This window comes from Marmota marmota, unplaced genomic scaffold, assembly GCF_001458135.2.
Source record: "Marmota marmota marmota unplaced genomic scaffold, marMar, whole genome shotgun sequence".
Classification (NCBI taxonomy): domain Eukaryota; kingdom Metazoa; phylum Chordata; class Mammalia; order Rodentia; family Sciuridae; genus Marmota; species Marmota marmota.
In genome coordinates, this window is record NW_026000026.1 from 17591783 (window position 1) to 17606418 (window position 14636).

At 56.5% G+C, this 14636-nt stretch overlaps 2 protein-coding genes across 2 annotated transcripts in view; one reads left to right on the forward strand and one right to left on the reverse strand.

The window, feature by feature from the left end:
• Positions 1 to 40: 40 nt before the first annotated feature.
• On the forward strand, positions 41 to 4287 carry Emilin3 (elastin microfibril interfacer 3). Its single transcript, XM_015481711.2, has 3 exons — positions 41 to 224; positions 1360 to 1583; positions 2092 to 4287. The coding sequence occupies exon 3, from the start codon at positions 2214 to 2216 to the stop codon at positions 3876 to 3878; it is 1665 nt and encodes a 554-aa protein (XP_015337197.2). The 5' UTR covers positions 41 to 224; positions 1360 to 1583; positions 2092 to 2213; the 3' UTR covers positions 3879 to 4287.
• Positions 4288 to 4422: 135 nt separating this feature from the next.
• Lpin3 (lipin 3) overlaps positions 4423 to 14636 on the reverse strand; it is a 15641-nt gene continuing 5427 nt past the window's right edge. The window contains exons 3-17 of the mRNA XM_048810541.1: positions 14452 to 14547; positions 13264 to 13532; positions 12971 to 13054; positions 12152 to 12272; positions 11741 to 11987; positions 11533 to 11633; positions 9600 to 9692; positions 9481 to 9524; positions 8723 to 8861; positions 7472 to 7620; positions 7185 to 7271; positions 6591 to 6743; positions 6314 to 6428; positions 6128 to 6231; positions 4423 to 5964 (exon numbers count right to left, since the gene is read on the reverse strand). Coding sequence (XP_048666498.1) covers positions 5820 to 5964; positions 6128 to 6231; positions 6314 to 6428; positions 6591 to 6743; positions 7185 to 7271; positions 7472 to 7620; positions 8723 to 8861; positions 9481 to 9524; positions 9600 to 9692; positions 11533 to 11633; positions 11741 to 11987; positions 12152 to 12272; positions 12971 to 13054; positions 13264 to 13532; positions 14452 to 14547 — 1947 coding nt within the window. The 3' untranslated portion in view covers positions 4423 to 5819. The remainder of the gene's footprint in view (positions 5965 to 6127; positions 6232 to 6313; positions 6429 to 6590; positions 6744 to 7184; positions 7272 to 7471; positions 7621 to 8722; positions 8862 to 9480; positions 9525 to 9599; positions 9693 to 11532; positions 11634 to 11740; positions 11988 to 12151; positions 12273 to 12970; positions 13055 to 13263; positions 13533 to 14451; positions 14548 to 14636) is intronic.

Below are 14636 nucleotides of genomic sequence, written 5' to 3' on the forward strand. Positions count from 1 at the left end.
TTCTGGTCTCCTCCTGAGACCGAAAGGTAGAGGTAAGACGGTAGGTCCTCAGTGGGCCTGGCTCTGGCCAGATATTCCAGGGATGGCGTTTTCCCCTGTAGGGCACTCTGTGCATACGTGGTGCGTAGGAACGTGACCTGCGTCTTACAGGAAGGAGTGGAGAGCTACATAAAGGCGGAGTACCGGCAGTGTGGATGGGGCCCCAAGTGTCCTGGGACAGTCACGTGAGTTTACCCCAGGCTCACTCTCTCTAGAGCTCTGGGCACAAGCCCAGGTTCTGCCTTCAGCTGAGAGCAGAGCTGTTTCCAGAAGGGGCTGCAGGTCTTTAGACTCCAAAGAGCCTACCTGTTCCCACACAGGCCACAGTGGTCGGGTCCCAGAGGAGGGGCCAGGGAGGACCCAAAGGTTTTGAACCTGTGGCAGGACATCACTTAGGGAGATCGGAGCAGGCTAGAGCCCTGAAACCATAGGGGAACAAGAGAAAGGTGCCCAGGAGAGAAGCAGTACTAGGCCGGAAGGAAATGATGGAGGCAGAGGGTGGGGGGAGGAAGAGAACAGCAGGTCACTCAGACAGTGGTTGATGCCACAGGGGGCCTGGGCCAAGCCATGGAAGACTGTGGCAACCATGAGAAGGTAGGCCAGAGATGAGGGTGGAAGCCATCATGCCCAGGCTTATGCTGCAGATGTGATGCCCAGGTCTCCTCTTGGAGTTCAAGTGTGCATTTGGAAACACACCTGTGCTCCAGTGTGTCAGTGGGTGAACAGGTACATGGCTGAACAGGAGGGGTCCCTGATGAGACCTGCCCCCATCCTTCAGCCTTCCCCTCCTTGCTCAGAACCAGAGTGCCCTACTACCAGCTTCTGACCAGAGAGGAGTTCCTGGAGTAGGCTGGAGAGGAACGGAAAGACTACCAAGAGCTGGTGGGAGCCAGGCATGGCCTCAGGGCAGTGAGAGGGGCTGCTGGCCCCAATTCTAGGGCACACACCCCAGGGAGGGCTGAGGCTTCATCAGAGTTCTCCGAGATACTACCGAAGCCTGAGTGGGATTTCTTGTGGCAGCATGAGCTAAAGAAGGTCCAAGTGGTCTTGGGAAGGTTGAGGCTAAGTCCTTGCTAGCCTTCTTCCCAAGCAAGCAGGAGAAGTAAAGGCTTCTACCTGCATTCTCCACTCACTGAACTCAGAGCTGCCCCACCACTCCAGCCTGTTACCTTAAGCACCAAAAAAGGAAAACCCAAGGGGTGGCATGGAAGTGGGGAGAAATCCAAACTTTATGCAAGTGTCCACAGATGGCCCTAAATATCAACTAGGGGCAAGAATCTCAGCTCACAGGTGCAGGACCCTCTCCCCTTCCTGGCCCAGGTATCGCACAGTGATCAGACCCAAATACAAGATTGGCTACAAGACAGTGACAGACCTTGCCTGGCGCTGCTGTCCTGGACTCACTGGAGAAGGCTGCCCTGAGCATCTCACGGACCATGGGGCTCACTCACCACATCTGGATTCTGAACCCCAGATTCCCTCAGGGAAACTGGGCCCAGGCCCCAGGCCTCCTTCTTACAGCAGAGCAGCCCCAAGCCCTGATGGTGAGTCTGCCTCTGGACATCTTCCAAGGTGATCAGGTTTATTGGGCTCGGTGGAAGGGCAGGGAAGGGTCTGGTCCAGGCTTGCTGAGCTCTGGCAGGCCCAGAGAGGGGGTACATCTCATATGGGGCACGAAAGTGAGCCCTCAGGCCCCACCCCTGAGCCCAGCCTCAAAGCTGAGGGAGCCATGCCCGGCCAGAAGGTAGACTTAGATCAGAAGCCTTCTTGGACTGGGCGCAGTGGTGCACACCTGTAATTCCAGCGGCTCAGGAGGCTGAGGCAGGAGGATCATGAGTTCAAAGCCAGCCTCAGCAAAAGCGAGGTGCTAAGCAACTCAGTGAGACCCTGTCTCTAAATAAAATACAAAATAGGGCTGAGGATGTGGCTCAGTGGTCAAGTGCCCCTGAGATCAATCCTAGGTACCTAAAAAAAAAAAAAGAAAAGAAAGTATCTTGGGAGTCTGGGTCAGTCAGTGATTCTTTTCCTGGGGTTTCTCCTCCTCTTTCCCAGGAAGAAAAGGCCCAGGGCTGTTTGGTGAGAGGCTGGAACGCCTGGAGGGTGATGTCCAGCGCCTGGCACAAGCATATGGGACTCTCAGTGGCCTGGTGGCCAGCCACGAGGACCCTAACAGGATGAGTGGTGGCCCCAGAGCTCCTGCTGCCCCTGTGGGCTTTGGTGTCATCCCTGAGGGTCTTGTGGACTCAGGAGACAGACCTGGAGGATCACTCACACCTCCCCTGGGCGAGATCCTGAGCAAGGTGACAGAAGTGAGCAACACACTGCAGACCAAGGTGCAACTGCTGGATGAAGTGCACGTGCTGGCCCTCGGCCATGAGGCCCACCTGCAGCGGCTGCGGGAAGCCCCTCCAACCCCACTGACCTCCCTGGCTCTGCTGGAAGAATATGTGGACCAACGGCTACAGCGACTCTGGGGTAGCCTGCTGGATGGCTTCGAGCAGAAACTGCAAGGCGTCCAGAGTGAGTGTGACCTGCGTGTGCAGGAGGTGCGGCGGCAGTGTGAGGAGGGCCAGGCGGCCAGCCAGCGGCTGCACCAAAGCCTTGATGGCCGGGAGCTGGCCCTTCGCCGGGAGCTCTCACAACTGGGCACTAGGCTGCAGGGCCTGAGTGTAGCTGGCAGGGGCAGCTGCTGCAGCCAGCTGGCCTTGATCAGTGCCCGTGTGGACAGCCTCGAGAGTAACCTGCAGGCAGTCACCAAAGCCCAAAGGGGCCCTGGCACCCCTGCCGGGGATGAGCTTGCACACCTGTCTGCTGCCATGCTTGAGGGAGGTGTGGATGGGCTGCTTGAGGGCCTGGAGGTCCTCAATGGGACAGAGAATGGAGTGAAGGGCTGTTGTCTGAGGATGGAGACCGGAGGCTGGGGTGTGAGTGGCTTTGGGTCTATGCTGGAAGAGCGGGTACAGAGCCTAGAGGAGCGCCTGGCCACACTGACTGGAGAGCTAAGCCACGACAACGCCCCACCAGGCAGGTCGCCACGGCCCCTCGTGCAGACAGAGCTGGCGGTGCTGGAACAACGGCTGGTCTCACTGGAGACCTCATGCACCCCCAGTACCACCTCAGCTACTCTGGACAACCTCATGGCAGAGGTGAAGGCCTGGCAGAGCCGGAGTGAGGCCCTCCTACGCCAGGTGGCCAGCCACACAGCTTTGCTCCAACAGCTCAATGGTACTGTGGCCGAAGTCCAGGGACAGTTGGCAGAAGGCACCGGCAGCTCACTCCAAGGTGAGATCACTCTGCTGAAGGTCAACCTGAACTCAGTGAGCAAATCGCTCACAGGCCTCAGTGACTCGGTCAGCCAGTACTCTGACGCTTTCCTGGCTGCCAACACGTCTCTGGATGAACGGGAACGCAAGGTGGAAGCTGAAGTCCATGCCATCCAGGAGCAGGTCAGCAGCCATGGCTCAAGGCTTCAGGCTGGCCACAGGCAGGTCCTGAACCTGCGAGGAGAGTTGGAGCAACTCAAGGCCGGTGTGGCCACGGTGGCAGGGAGCCTCAGCCGCTGCCAGGACACAGCCCAGGAACTCCAGCATGCAGTGGGTCACTTTGACCAGCGGGTGGCACAAGTGGAGGGTGCATGTGGGAGGCTGGGCCTGCTGGCTGCCAGCCTGGACAGCTTGCCTGCAGAGCTGCTGAGGTCCAGGGAAGGCCTGTGGGGCCACGTAGACCAGCTGAATCGCACTCTGGCCCAGCACACGCAGGACATTGCCCGTCTTCAGGATGACCTGTTGGACTGCCGGGCCCAGCTGGCTGAGCAGGTGAGGCCAGGGCCAGCCAACTAGGCAGGCTGGACAGGATCTAAGTCCAGATCCCACCAACTCTGGGAACAATGTCCCAGAGCCCCCCTTACCCAGCAGCACCTCCCGGCCTTCTCTGTCCAGCCTACATGCCACTTCAGAAGCCACTGGATGAATGGTCTTGGTTCACCTCTGCACAACTGTCCCAGCCATCAAAAGCCAGTGCTGCACAAACTAGACAATTCAGGATAGTGGTCAAGGCAAGGTCATGGTGCCTGAAGGCCAGAGTCACAGCACACATTCCAGAGTCTGCAACTTGCTCTTCTGCAGACACACCAGAGTTAGCAGCTGTACAACTCTGGGCCCATTCTCAGACAGGGACCACCCCAGTTCCCTCTGCCTACGAGGGGCAGTTAAAGCGCTTGGGGGCTTCTGTCACTAGTTGTTGTCTTCAGGAAGGTGATTCCCACTGGAACTGTTGTCACATCTGGCAGCTTCACAGATGTCGTTTCCGAAGGACTGGAGACTACCAGGTGTTTCCAGCTCCCCCCCTCCCCATGTCCTTTAGGACAGAACAGCAGCACAGAGATGCAACCTAAAGTTTTCTTTATTCCTTTTGATCCTCCCTCAAGGTGAGGGCACAGGCAGCTGTAGACGCTCACAGAAGGAAGCATTGGATCCAGGCAATCTATTTGGAGATGATACCCCAATGTCTCCCTTTCCTTTCCTTCCCTAAACAGGTTTTCAGAGCACTCTGGTGCCTGTAGGGTCCTTTCCTTCCAGTTGGGGGAAAATCTTTCCCCCAGGTCAGTACTTCTCACCCAAGAGTGGCCTTCATGGGTATCAGGGCCTGAAGGAAGCCAGACCCTGAGAGGCAAGCCACAGCTGGAGTTCAAGGGGTCCAGGCCTTGCTTTTAACACCCTTGCCAGCTCCCAGCCCTGCCAAAGGTTCACAAAGTGGTGAGAAATTCACAGGACAATTGGAAAAAGCAAGTTGTCCTCAGAGACTCTGGTGTCTGCTGGGGCTCCTGGACTCAGTTTCCCCCGAGTAGCATGGGCCTCCTGTGCTGTTTGAAGGTCCCATAGCCCTGCCTTCTGGTTTCTGGACATTCAGTGTTATGCCCTCCTCTCAGTCACTGTTGGAGGAGGGCAGATCCTGAATTAAAGCTTTTAGCCAGTCTAAGGTGCTTTCTTCAAAGACAGCGTCAGCCTCGCATCCCACAGCACATCAGGCATGTGCTTGCTTAACAGCTATGCACAGAACTGACCAATGGAGGCCAGGGCAGGGTGGTCAGCAAACACCATTTCCCCTGGCAGGGTTGGAGGCTGAGTCCTCAGGGAATGAGCTGAGAGCATCAGGGACATGCTGAAGAGTGGGGATGGGACAAGCAGGAGCCACACTCTCTCAGCCCTCAAGTACCCCTGAATCCCCTTTCCCTGACTTCAGAGGCACCGTGGAGTATCCAGGCCTGGGACTGAGATACCAGGGTACCAGTGAGGGGAAGCAGTGATGCCTGGCTCAAGAACTGTGGACCAGAGCAGGGCCACATAAAAGTCTGGCTTCAGATGGTCCAGGCTAGGGCCCCAGAAGGAGCCGGGGGAGCACTGTGTTCTTTCCAGATGCCACTCAGTCACCCCTGCTGCTGCTGACCCCCTCTCTTCCCCTCAAGTCTCAGTGGGGCTTCTCTCTTCTCTCTGTCCTATCAGGAGTTGAGGCAAGGTCTCAGGGCAGCATCAAGGGCATAGAGAAGATGGTGAGAAACATCTAATTGCCACAGTTCAGGGCCCTGCTGAAGCCTGGAGCAGCTGCTCCACCTGCTTCAGCTCAGAGAGGAGGTAGGGTCTCTGTGGTCGCCCGTCCACTTGCAGCCCTCTTCTTCCCCATAGCACCAAGCTTCCAACCCCCATACCCTGATACCTGATTCCAACCCTAGATACCCTGTCAATCCTGGGCCAGGCCAGGGAGGAGGGGCCTCCAGAGCAGGTTCAGGCCAGGGAGTCAAAGTCCACGGCAGGCAGGGGCTTCCGCCAGTAGCAGAAACTGCTGTATTCAGGGTTGGCCAGGTCTGCACAGGCTCCACGAGCCACAGGCGGGAAGAGGAGCTCCACGACCTCGCTGAGCCGCTCGTACCTGTGGGCAGAACAGAGCCTGAGCAGGGCCAGGCCTCGGCACCCACCTCGGGAAGTGGGGACTCAGGATCCTGCCGGGGAGGAGGTAAAATTGGGGCCCAGGGAGAGGCCAAGGCATGGGGATGTGGCAGGGCAAGGGACGTGTTGGCAGGGCTGGGCCTCACGTGGATTTGTGGTTCTTCATGAGCTCCTGGATGAGCTCTCCACGGGGGTTGACTGTGAAGATCCGAGATTCAGGTAGGCCCACCTGCCGGTAGGCAAAGACATCCTGTGGAGGACAAGGGCAGTGGAACTGAGGCCACTGGGGCTGGAGAGGTGGGGACTCGGCCCTGGGGAGGGAGCACACTCACGTTGGGCCTGTTGCCAAAGGCTGCATAGAAGGGTTGTCCATGGGGCAGAAATAGCTGCTGGATGTCACTCAGGCAGGCGACCTTGAACACCTCTGGCTTCTTCTCGATTACCTCCCTGGGACAGCCATGGCCACAGCCAGGGAAGGAGGCAGAGGGGCAGGGGCAGGTGACATGGGGTCTGATCCAGCCCCGGCCGACACCCATGACTGAATGCTGGCCTGGTTGCACCTGTCCCTCCCTCAAGGGCCTTGGGCTTGTTTTATGTAGGGGTGGTTACCTGTGGAGGGCCGAGAAGAGGCTGCTGGGAGATAGCAGGATGGGACCCTTGGGGAGGCCACAGCCGTCTTCGCTCACCCACTGCAGGTAGCCCTTGGTAAGGTCAGCCATGCCGATGGCCCGTGCTGAGCAATACAGGAATTTGTACCCATTTCTGGAGGGTGGAGGACATGTTGGCACACAGCCATCAGAGACTAGCCACTCTCATCCTGTCCCCTTGGCCTCATCTAGTTCAGCCCAGCCTAACCCTGGGGCTCAGGTCTACAAAGCCAGAGAACTTTGCAGAGGGAGATGGGAGGACTCAGGAAGAAGGGCTAGGCCAGGGCTGAAAGAAGTGACCTTAGTAGCTGTCCTAGCTAAAAGGAACATGGACATAGTTCCAAGGCCCAGTGGACCAGGACGGAGGAGGGCTTACCCCTGGCCTGAGACCAGCAGGCAGACGGCTCACCAGGAAGAGGGTCTCAGTGCTCCATGGACCTGCTAATCTGCCTCCCTTGTGGGCCCTGTTGTTTCCCAAACCTGGCTTCCAGGGGCAGAAGTCAGGATGGCCTAAGTACCCTTTCACTCCGTGCCTCAGCCCCAACCCGGCACTCACAGGTGGATTTTGTGGTAGAGACTGGTGATGCCCTGATGTGTCCAGTCTTTCCCCAGCTGGGGCAGAATGTGGCCCAGAGCATCTGACCTACAGACAGAGAAGAAGAGTCACTCTGAGGCTGTCCTACATGGCCCTCCTCTTCCATGTGTATAACCCAGTGGGGCCCAGCCCCCAGCCTCAGGATGGCCTACAGGAAAGGAGGGCCTTCCACACTGTCCCCCACTCCTACATAGACCCAACAGAGTCCCCAGGCCCTCCCTCCCCTCCCCTGGCCAGCTGGGCCTCACTTGGTGATGGTGCCATCAATGTCGGAGATGACCACCTTGTCGTCCCATTTCCACAGGTAGATGGTGGCCTTGCAGCGGCAGGTGCCCTGGTACTGGGTGGTCACACTGAAGACCACATCGTTGGCACCTTCATGAAGGTTCAGGCGCCGCTGGGGCCAGGTAAAGAGGGGCTCGTTGTGATCCAGTATAGCCAGGCATTATCCACCCCTCTCCAACCTTTGACCCCCTCGGGCTTCTCATTCTCCTCTTCCTCCCAGCTCAGGACCCTTCCTGAAGACAGCCAGACACACGTATGTGGGCAGAGGATGCTCATGCTGGCTAGGGCCCCGCAGAGTGCGGGGCACAGGAGCCCTGACCTCCCTGTACTCTCCGAGATGAGTCCCAGACAAGCCATGCCTGTGATTTGCCCAGGTCAAGGGTCAGCCCAAGGTTGGGGCTACTTTTGGCAGGGAGAAACCCCACTCCACAGATGGAGTCCTATGGGGGTCTTCACAGAAAGCCTAATGTACCTGACTCAACATTCCCTTAAAGAGAGACCCAGGCCAGCCAGGCACAGTGGCACATTCCTATCCGCCCAGGAGGCTGAGGCAGGAGGTTTATAAGTTCAAAGCCAGCCTCAGCAACTTAGTGAGGCCCTGTCTCAAAATAAAAAGGCCTGAGCATGTGGTTCAGTGGTTAAGTGCCCCTGGACTCAATCCCCAATACAGCCCCCTCCAAAAAAAAAAAAAGCAGGCCTATATGTGATCCACTGAGAAAAACAGAGGCAGCTGTTTACCAAAGCCAGTTGGCTGACCCTGAGATGTGTGTGAGCCTGCACCAGGCTGGTCAGACCCTCCTAGATCCCTCCTGACCATGGAGCCACACACAAAGAAAAATGTCCCTGTTACAAGTGCCACCCATTATGAGCTCGGGGACCATGTGACTTGAAGGACTGGTGTTGCTAAAATACAAAGGGCTGTTATCAGCATTTGATTCCATTGATGTGACTTCCAAAGGCAAACCCAGAGCCAACCAGGTCACTGCAGGTAGATATCTCAGGAGGATACAAGAGAGGACTTTTCCAATCAGAGCATCCCACAGAGAAATGGGCTGGCATGGGAAGAAGTGAGCCCCTGCCTCTGGCCTTTAGGACAGCTGCCCAATGGATGGATTCTGGCCTTTGGTAACCAGTCTCAGCTCAGCTCTGAGATTCTGGGACAGATTTAGCTCAGCCCTGCCCCTGCTAGAAACACACCGTGTGCATATACTTACAATCTGATCAGAAGGGAGGCGCAGGGATTTCTTGTAGGTGAGCATGCAGGCTGGAGTGCAGGGTGGTGGAAGGGGGATCTCGAGGATCACAGGGCTGTCTGGGGCATCGTCCTCGCTGCTCAGGACTTCAGTCTTCTCCCTGCAGGCAGAGCGGGCACTCAAGCCACCTCCCCCATGCAAAGGTGCTTCCCTTAAGTAAGTGCTTACTCTTGGCCCAGGCCCTGAGCAGCCTGGAACCTGTCCCTGACACTCCCGAGGCTGCACCTCCCTCTAGGTGTCACCTGTGTGGGGTGGTGACAAACACCTGGGTGATGGCTGGCAGTATCCACCCCAGCAGGTAAAAGCAGATCAGGGCCCAACCTCAGTGTGTCTCCACTGCCAGCACACAGGGCCTGCTCTGGAGATGCTTATGTGGGAAAATAAGCCCCTAATGTGTGTCTTGGGGCTTATTCCCATGCTCCCCTTCTTTGGCTTCAGCCAGCCCATCCTCAGGAGGCTGAGTTGCATCAGAGGTGAAAAAAGGAGGCCAGATCAGCCAGTCCCTGTGGGGTAGGGAAGAGAGTGGCTTCACCCCTCTTCAACATCGCAGCCGCTTATCTGAGTGCCTGTTCCAGCCCTGCCATTTCCTGGCTGAGGGACATTCGATGTGTCTCTAGGTCCCAGTTGTCCCATCTGTGAAGTGGGAACATTCTCAAGGAAAAAGAACCACGGCCTGGCCCCAGGCCCCAGCTGCAAAGTCACCAGCGGGTCCAACTCACCCCTGCTGCTCCCTGGCTGTGGTTTTCTCCCTCTGGGCACTGCGCTGTAGGAAGAATGTCCATCACTGGATGGCCTCCAGCCCCGTGCTGGCCCCACCTCCTGAACCATGACCACCTACCTCCTCCGCTGGGAAGTCCCTGCGGCGCCAGGAAAACCACCACCGCCCACCCTTCCGGGGCATCTTCTCCTTCTCCAGCTTGTCCACGGTACTCTGTGGGCAGATAAAAACCATGGCCGTTCTTTCTGTACCCCACACACCTTCCTTACATTGCCCTTGGGACTCCCACAAGCCCAGAGTCTAGGCCAAGCCTTCGGCCAGGTGCTGTCAACATCTGGGGGCTGAGGAACCGTGTTCACTTTCCTCCTGAGAAGTGGTGACTCATGGAGCTATGCATAGGAAACCAAGGGCCATTCCCATCCCCCAGCCTGACCCAGCCCAACCGCAGCCTGCCCTCCACATCTTGTGAGTCAGTCCCCTTGCTAGAGGGCCAGAAGGTAGAGCTGCTTTGGGAGTTTCTCAAGAACATGTGATGCTACCAAGTGGCGGCAGGAAGGACAGTCTATAGCCGGGACACCCTTCAACCTCCAAGATAGACACAGGTGGCCTCCTGAGGCCAGGGATCCTATTTCATGAAGAGCCTCCTTTTATGTATGTTCCCATCACTGTTTAATTGGGGGGAAACGACCTGGTGAAAAATGCTGATTAGGTCTGTGCTAGATAATTTCAGGGAGAGCCCAGACCTAAGCCCACCAGACACATTAGCGTTTTCCAGAAGCAGAACACGGAACCTAAGTCAGGAGGACATGTTGGGCCACCTAGCATACCCCTTTTACTGGGGACAGGCTCATGGGGGTGGGGGTGTCAGGGACTAGAAGGAAATTCTCCTTCAAAGATTAGCCTGACAGCCCCCTGGGAGGCATCCTGCAGCCACCTATCTCCCTGGAACATCCTGCAGTTATCAGGATCATCAGACATCTTGCACCTGGCAGTTTTACCACCCACATCCAGCAATTGTTGATTAGAGAGCTTCCCCATCCCCAGCATATAAATACCCCTGTGTGAACAATAAAAGTTTGCAGCTTGATCAGACCCCTGTCTTGCTGTCACCTTTCCTGTCTCTTGTCCCTTCATTCCTCCCCATCTAGGTTCGCTGCCCACGTTGATGTGTCCATTGATGTGTCCTGCCGGACGGGACAGGGGGGCTTTCAGGAGCATCACATGGTAGATTTGTTTGAGTAAGGCAAAGGGAACCAATTTAGGGGGTTTCCTTCTCATGGGCTCTGGACACTACCTCAGACCCAGAGCCAGCCAGAGGTTGGAGCTGAGTGTCACCAAAGGGAAGCACCAGCTATCAACATCTGGTTGGTAATGCTCTTTGAACAAGCCTAACTGAACCAAGAACCATGGGCCAGGCAAGGGGAGGCTCTAGATGACTCCCAGAGAGGCAGAAGTACAGGCCAGCTGGCACCGCTCAGGAGGGAATGTCCTCTGAGAGCAAGGGCAGGTGGCCCAGGAAGGGTGGAGATTCTGGGAGGGAATGAAGAAGCTGGGTCCCTTCCCAACTCCAGGCATCCATACATGCCGTTCCCTGCCCCAACCTGCTCGAGCCCCACTCATCCTCCAATCTGCCCAGTGTGCACTCGCCTAGCAGCTCCTGCCATTGTAGGCCCTCGGAGTACCCTGGACCTCTCCTTTCCAGCACTCAGTTGAATTTTATGTTCATCTGATGATTCTTTTATTTGCTCCATCTTCCTAGAGGGTGGAGACAGTTTCTATTTGATTCGAGACTATGCCCAGTCTGGGCATGGTCATTCGAGGTGCTCAACACGTGTGCTGATCCCATTCAGTTTGGAGGGGAAGAGGAAAAGTGGGCTGATTAGGAAACCTGGGAAGGGTGGGGCAAGGCTGGGGGGACCTCAGGAGTCTCCTCTCTCAGAATGGGTCTTGTAGTTGTAGCCACAGGCTCCCAGGCCCATCCCTGCTCACCCTCCACTTCCTTGCCAAGGCCTCCTGACCCCAAGCTACAGTTCCATTGTGTGCTAACCATTACCTCAGGCAAGTTCTTCTGAAAGGCTTGTAGGGAAAGGATCATGGGGGCAGCCACAGCCCAGTTATAGTGCCTGGAGAGAGAGAGAGAATGGGGTATTGAGGCTGCAGCAGTCTCAGGGTCATGGAATTGGGAACTTCAGGCCACCTGCACCCACACACCCCTGTGCCCAGCTGCAAGGACCAGACTGAGAACAAGCCAGACCTTGTGCCTTCTGGACGGTTCTTCAGTGCCCTCCTCTCCCTGTCTCTTANCAGAGGAGGAGCCAGCAGAGTCTCTGTCCATTGGGACTCCACAAACAGGCCAGCCCCTGCCCCTGTTTGCAGGATTGGGGATCCCGAAGGGTCCATGGCAGCCAGAGAAGAGCAGGAGGTGCTGGGTACTTTCTGAAGAGCAGAGGTTGTCCCAGCGCCACCTTGAGGGACCACTGTGGTCTCAGGCCGCTCAGCTTTGGCTACCTTCAGTCAAATGAATATGGGAAGATATGGGCTGGCGCAGGACCCACCTTCCACACCCCAGAAAGCCTGTGGGGAAGTGGCCCGAATTCACCATCCCAATCCTAACCCAAAGGGCCAAGGAGCCCCTAAAAGGCAGGGAGTGCGGGTGACATGGAAGAACTTACCTTAGGCAGCCTTCCCCACGCCCACTGCATGTGGGACTCAGCTCTCAGGGGACTGGACTCTGGGGCCCGTAGCTCCAGCTCAGAGTCACTCTTAGGGGATGGTAAGCCTTCTGGTAAGAGGCTACGGGAAACAAGTACTCAGAGACCTGTCCCCCCATCAACCAACACCCCGTCACCCAGTCTAGCCCTGAGAAAAGTATTTGCAACACTTTTTTTTTACATATCCAGAATATGTAAAGAATATGTCAAGTCTAAGTCATCCCAATCCTATAAATACATAAAGAACTCCTGTAAGTCAATAATAAGGAGGAAATCCAGTTTTTGTTTTTGTGGTGCTGGGGATTGAATCCAGGGCCTCCCGCATGCTAGGCAAGCGCTCTATCATGGAGCTACATCCTCAGCCCTGTTTTCTTATTTTTTTATTTTGCTAAGTTGCCCTGGCTGGTCTCAAGCTTGCAGCTTCCTGCCTCAGAGTAACTGGGATTATAAACACGTGCCACTGCCCCTCGCTGGAAATCCAATTAAAAAATATATACAAAAAGGAGGGCAAGATGTGACTGTTTAATGGGTACCGGGTTTCCTTTTTGGTGATAAAAACTTCTAGAATAGCTAGTAGTGACAGTTGCGCAACATGGCAAATGTGCATAATTTTGCACTTGAATTGGTTGCAATGGTAAATTTTACCACAATTTCTTAAACTGGCAAAAGACTTAAACACAGAGAAATACAAATGGCCAATAAATAGATGAAATGGATTCTGTGTCGTTCGTCATCCTAAAGGTATAAAGAGAAACCTCTGCAGCCCACCTGTACACTTACCTGGCCGGGGGCGCAAACTCGCCATCCGAGTAGGGGTAGATGTCTTTGGGCTGTGGTGAGGATTCCCCTTCCAACTGAATACTGCTGAGGGAGGACAGGGAAATGTTCTCTGAGAGAGCAGGACACCCCAGGCAAGGCATGGAAGCCTGGACCTCAGGGATTGGAAAGGTGAAGCAATTAAAGCCCAGAGAGGTCAAGGAACTTACCCAGAGCCACAGCATCAGCAGAGGAAGAGAGCATTTGAACCCCAGGTTGGTGTACCCACAACCCAGCCTCCTCGGGTCTCTACACACCCTGGGGGCTCTGGCCTTGGCTTTTCCAGCGGGGATAGCTCACTCTCGGTGCCTGCCTCGAGTTCCTCAGAACTAGAATCTGCTGCCACTGCATCCTCCTTCCGCCTGGGTTTTCTCCTGCGACGCCTCTTCTTCCGCCCCGCAGAGGCAGAGCCCATGATGACCAGGCCCTCGGGCTCCTTAGCTGTGCCATGCAGGGAGTTGGAGGGAAAACCCGACAGGCCCCCCCATGGGATGGGTGAGGTACATAGGCAGGGAGGCACGTCTTCCTGTGGAGCAGACCAGGGGCAGGGCTGGGAGGGCTTGAGCCAGGTGGGGGTGTCCTCACCCCCGTCCTCACCTGGCCCTGCAGGTAGAGGTGGCAGCAGCATGGCCCTGCGGTCACTGCTGCCTACAGAGTTCCATCACAAGGGTAGAGCAGCCCGAATCCCAGGGAGCACCCACCACCCCAGCTGACCAGAAAGAAACTTGGGTCTTAGCCTCTTGCCTCTGCCAAGTCTGTAACAGTGGACACCTTCTTCTCCTTTAAGCCTCAGCCAGAAGCCATTTCCTCCAGGAAGCTTGCCTTGACTACCCCAAACCCCAGTTCCAACCCCCTTCACTGCAGTGACCACACAGGCCCAGCATTGATGTATGTCTCCCACATTAGTCTGGAACTTTAAGGGCAAGAATCAGCCTTTGTCTGAGTCTGCTGCATAGGGTCTGGTATACAGTCGGAGCTCAACTAAAGTTTGTTCTCACAGTTTAAACTCCTCCCTGGGCTTGTGCTGGGCCCCGCCCCCTCATGCAAATGAGGCTCTTGTTTCCTCCACCCACACACCCCTGTGCCCAGCTGCAAGGACCAGACTGAGAACAAGCCAGACCTTGTGCCTTCTGGACGGTTCTTCAGTGCCCTCCTCTCCATGCTGGCCAGAGGAGGCCTCCTTTCTATCCCTCAGGGGCCCAGCTCAGGGGCCCCTCTTCTGGACTTTCCCAACTCCCTGGCAAGCGGAGTCAGCTGGCTGCCCCTTTCTCTGGGGTCCCACAGCTTATCCCCTGCCCAAGGCCAGCCCCAGGGGACTCCCCTGCATCACACCTCAGCCAATGGAGAGCTCCCAAGGGCGGGGACAGTGACGATCCCCAGGCTCCACCCAGAGGGGGCACCAGGGGAGGGGCAAGGCTGGCACGGAGGAGAAAGGCGACTCTCACCTCATCGCTCTCCAGCTCCTGGACAAAGAAGGCCTCCCCGCTGTCCCCCAGCTTCATGTGCAGGTCCACCGGCTCCCCATTGATCTCGATGTCCACCTGTAATGGGGAGTGGTGGGCCAGGGATGCCCAGTCCACTGGCAGCTCCCTGCTGCCCCAAGCTCTGCACTGGCTGGAGCTCTCCCCCC

What these genes read in the sequence shown, in the direction of transcription:
- Emilin3 (XM_015481711.2), top strand. Translation starts at nt 2,214, where the DNA reads ATGAGTGGTGGCCCCAGAGCTCCTGCTGCCCCTGTGGGCTTTGGTGTC.